The sequence below is a fragment of the Frankliniella occidentalis genome, unplaced genomic scaffold (genome assembly GCF_000697945.3).
Source record: "Frankliniella occidentalis isolate FOCC.00 unplaced genomic scaffold, Focc_3.1 Scaffold112, whole genome shotgun sequence".
In the NCBI taxonomy this organism is placed as follows: Eukaryota; Metazoa; Arthropoda; class Insecta; order Thysanoptera; family Thripidae; genus Frankliniella; species Frankliniella occidentalis.
Window position 1 is genome coordinate 179,398 of NW_026267240.1, and position 2,423 is coordinate 181,820.

At 61.1% G+C, this 2,423-nt stretch overlaps 1 protein-coding gene across 1 annotated transcript in view; it reads left to right on the top strand.

The window, feature by feature from the left end:
* Positions 1–2,423, top strand: part of LOC113208325 (Krueppel-like factor 5) — a 28,825-nt gene that overhangs the window by 12,574 nt on the left and 13,828 nt on the right. The window contains exons 7-8 of the mRNA XM_052270151.1: positions 6–147; positions 265–324. Coding sequence (XP_052126111.1) covers positions 6–147; positions 265–324 — 202 coding nt within the window. The remainder of the gene's footprint in view (positions 1–5; positions 148–264; positions 325–2,423) is intronic.

The window sequence follows — 2,423 nt, forward strand, 5'->3', positions numbered from 1 at the left end:
GGCAGCGCGCGCCCGGTCGGGGGGCGGGCAGGCAACCTGGCCGACCGCCGGCGGCGCCCGGAGCAGGCGCCCCATCCACACCAAAGTACAACCGGAGGAACAACCCGGAGCTCGAGAAGCGGAGAGTGCACCACTGCGACTTCCCAGGTGAGTCCGCGCCGCCCGCCTGGACCAAACCCCCTCGTGCACTTCCTATGGCCGGCGTTGCATTGCATCTGGTCACCTTCCCGAGGCGTATCGAATGACTCTCTGTGCGTGTTGCAGGCTGCAGCAAGGTGTACACCAAGAGCTCCCACCTCAAGGCCCACCAAAGAATCCACACGGGTGAGTATCACTGACATTTCCGTCTCCTCTCCCCCTCTCCTCCCTTTCTCCCTCTACCCCCCGGCGCCGCCGCCGACACTTCCGCGGCAGCAGCAGAGATCCGATCGAAGCGTATAGACGAGCGCGGCGCTGCTCCGCGGCCCGTCAGCCGTCCGCGCCCGACGCGACGACGGCCTCGACCTTGCGCGCCGTGCGTAACAATTAGATGAACAACACGCGTGTCCGTTTGTGATTTGTGCCGGCGCCTGTTACTCGGCACACCACGGCCTCTAGAGAGACGCGCTGCTGCTGCGCGCCGCCGCCGCCGCTGCTGCTCTGGGGCCGCGGGGGCCACTTGGGTAGCCTCACAGAGACCGGTCAGCCCGGCGGCCGACGGCAGCGGCGGGACGGCGGGGAGGCGGGCGGGGGCACAGCCTCCCATTCATAAGATGCAGACGCACACACAACACCCAGAGCGCGCGCGTAGTAAAGCTGGATCCACTTGTTGCCCTCCCCCTCCCCCCCGCCCCCTCTTCCCCCGTGACAGCTTCCTCCTCCTGCTCCCTGCTGCGGCTCCAAGAGCCCGGGTAATCTCGATGCGCCCCTACAGGGGCCCCTGCTGCACGGCTGCATCCTGTTGCTGGGCTCGCGCAGCCCGCGCAGCTCGCGTGTCCTTTGACCTGCTGTTGGGACCCACCTTATCGCCTCAGCCGCTTCCGCCCAGCGCCGCCGTCGATCGGATCCTGTTGGCGCCCGCTGGCCAGTCCTGCTGCGCCCCGCTGAAACAGGAAGGACTCGTGAAAGTACAGAAACAGTCGCAGGGTGTCGAATGATCCGAGAACACGAGCGAGAGAAGTAAAAACGATTCTCGAACACGACCGAGTATCGAATGGGAGTGTGGGATAAAAGGCCCCCGCGGGGCCCGCGGACCCCGGCGGCGGCCGGGTGTCCCGGGCTGGAGAGGGTGTCGGTCGGGTTGGGGGGAGTCCGTCTGGCCTAACGGGAACGCCGGTGACAAAGGCGTGATGTTTTCGAGGCGAAACCAAGAAGGGAAAAAAACAGGCATCCAATGTTTAGACGCTTGGCTAGGCCCTGCTCTCTGCCCTGGCCGGCCCTGGACTGGAACGGAACAGAACGGGGCTGATGTCAACTGGAACCTGTTTGTTTGGTGATACGGCAGGGCAGGACGGCCGACCTGCCGGCGCGGCTCACCACGGCCCGTCGCATCCCGTCCGGCTCATCAATGAGCATCATGCACTCGGTGAGGGCAGAGCGACGTCTCCATTGAGGGCAAGCACCACCACGACCGCGCGTTCATCCAAAAATTAATAAGAAAACATCAAGAAAAAACAGGAAAATCTGTGTACGCTAGAGTTTATGGTGATGTAGCCCCCTGTCAGCACGCCGGCATGCAAACTCCCGATCACCATTCCCGCTAACAACGTGTAGTAACCCCTCAACGTAGAAATAAGTTTTGGGGAAAATGAAAAAGTGTGAGTGATTAGAATGTCGCGCCTACACAAGGCCGCCCCACCTTCCTGACAGTGGGCACTCTCTTTCATTATTTAATTCTCCCGCCCCGGATTCAGCCCCCCCCCCTCCCCTCCCTGTCTTCCATCTTTCCAGATTCAGCCCCCCACGCCGCGCAGATTTTCCTCGTGTTATTACACGTACTTTGCATCCTCCTCCCCCCCGCGCTCCGCCTTCTTCCCGTTTTTTTTTTCGTTTAAATCGCTTTCGGACCAAAGTTGCTTGGCCCGCTTGCAGATTGCTAAACACGCCGTAAATCACAAACAAAAGCTGCCAAAAAGCTGTGTGAGTGCGTGTGTTTATATGTGTGTGTGTGTGTGTGCGGACTGGGCGGCATACGGGACCGCGCGTCGTTTTGTCTACTTAGGCCCTCCCCCCTCTGCCGAAAATTAGAAAAGATTATCGTGTCGGAGTTGATGCTGCGCGCTCCTTTATACCGTCGCACACATATCGTCGGGGCAAATTGAATACCGCGCCGGCCGCCAGTCCCCGCCGGTCCCTTATAAACAACGACGACGCAACACCTGCTGAGATGAACACAGGAGGGGCCGCCAATATCCGTACCGGGGGCCCTAATCATGCCTCGTTAT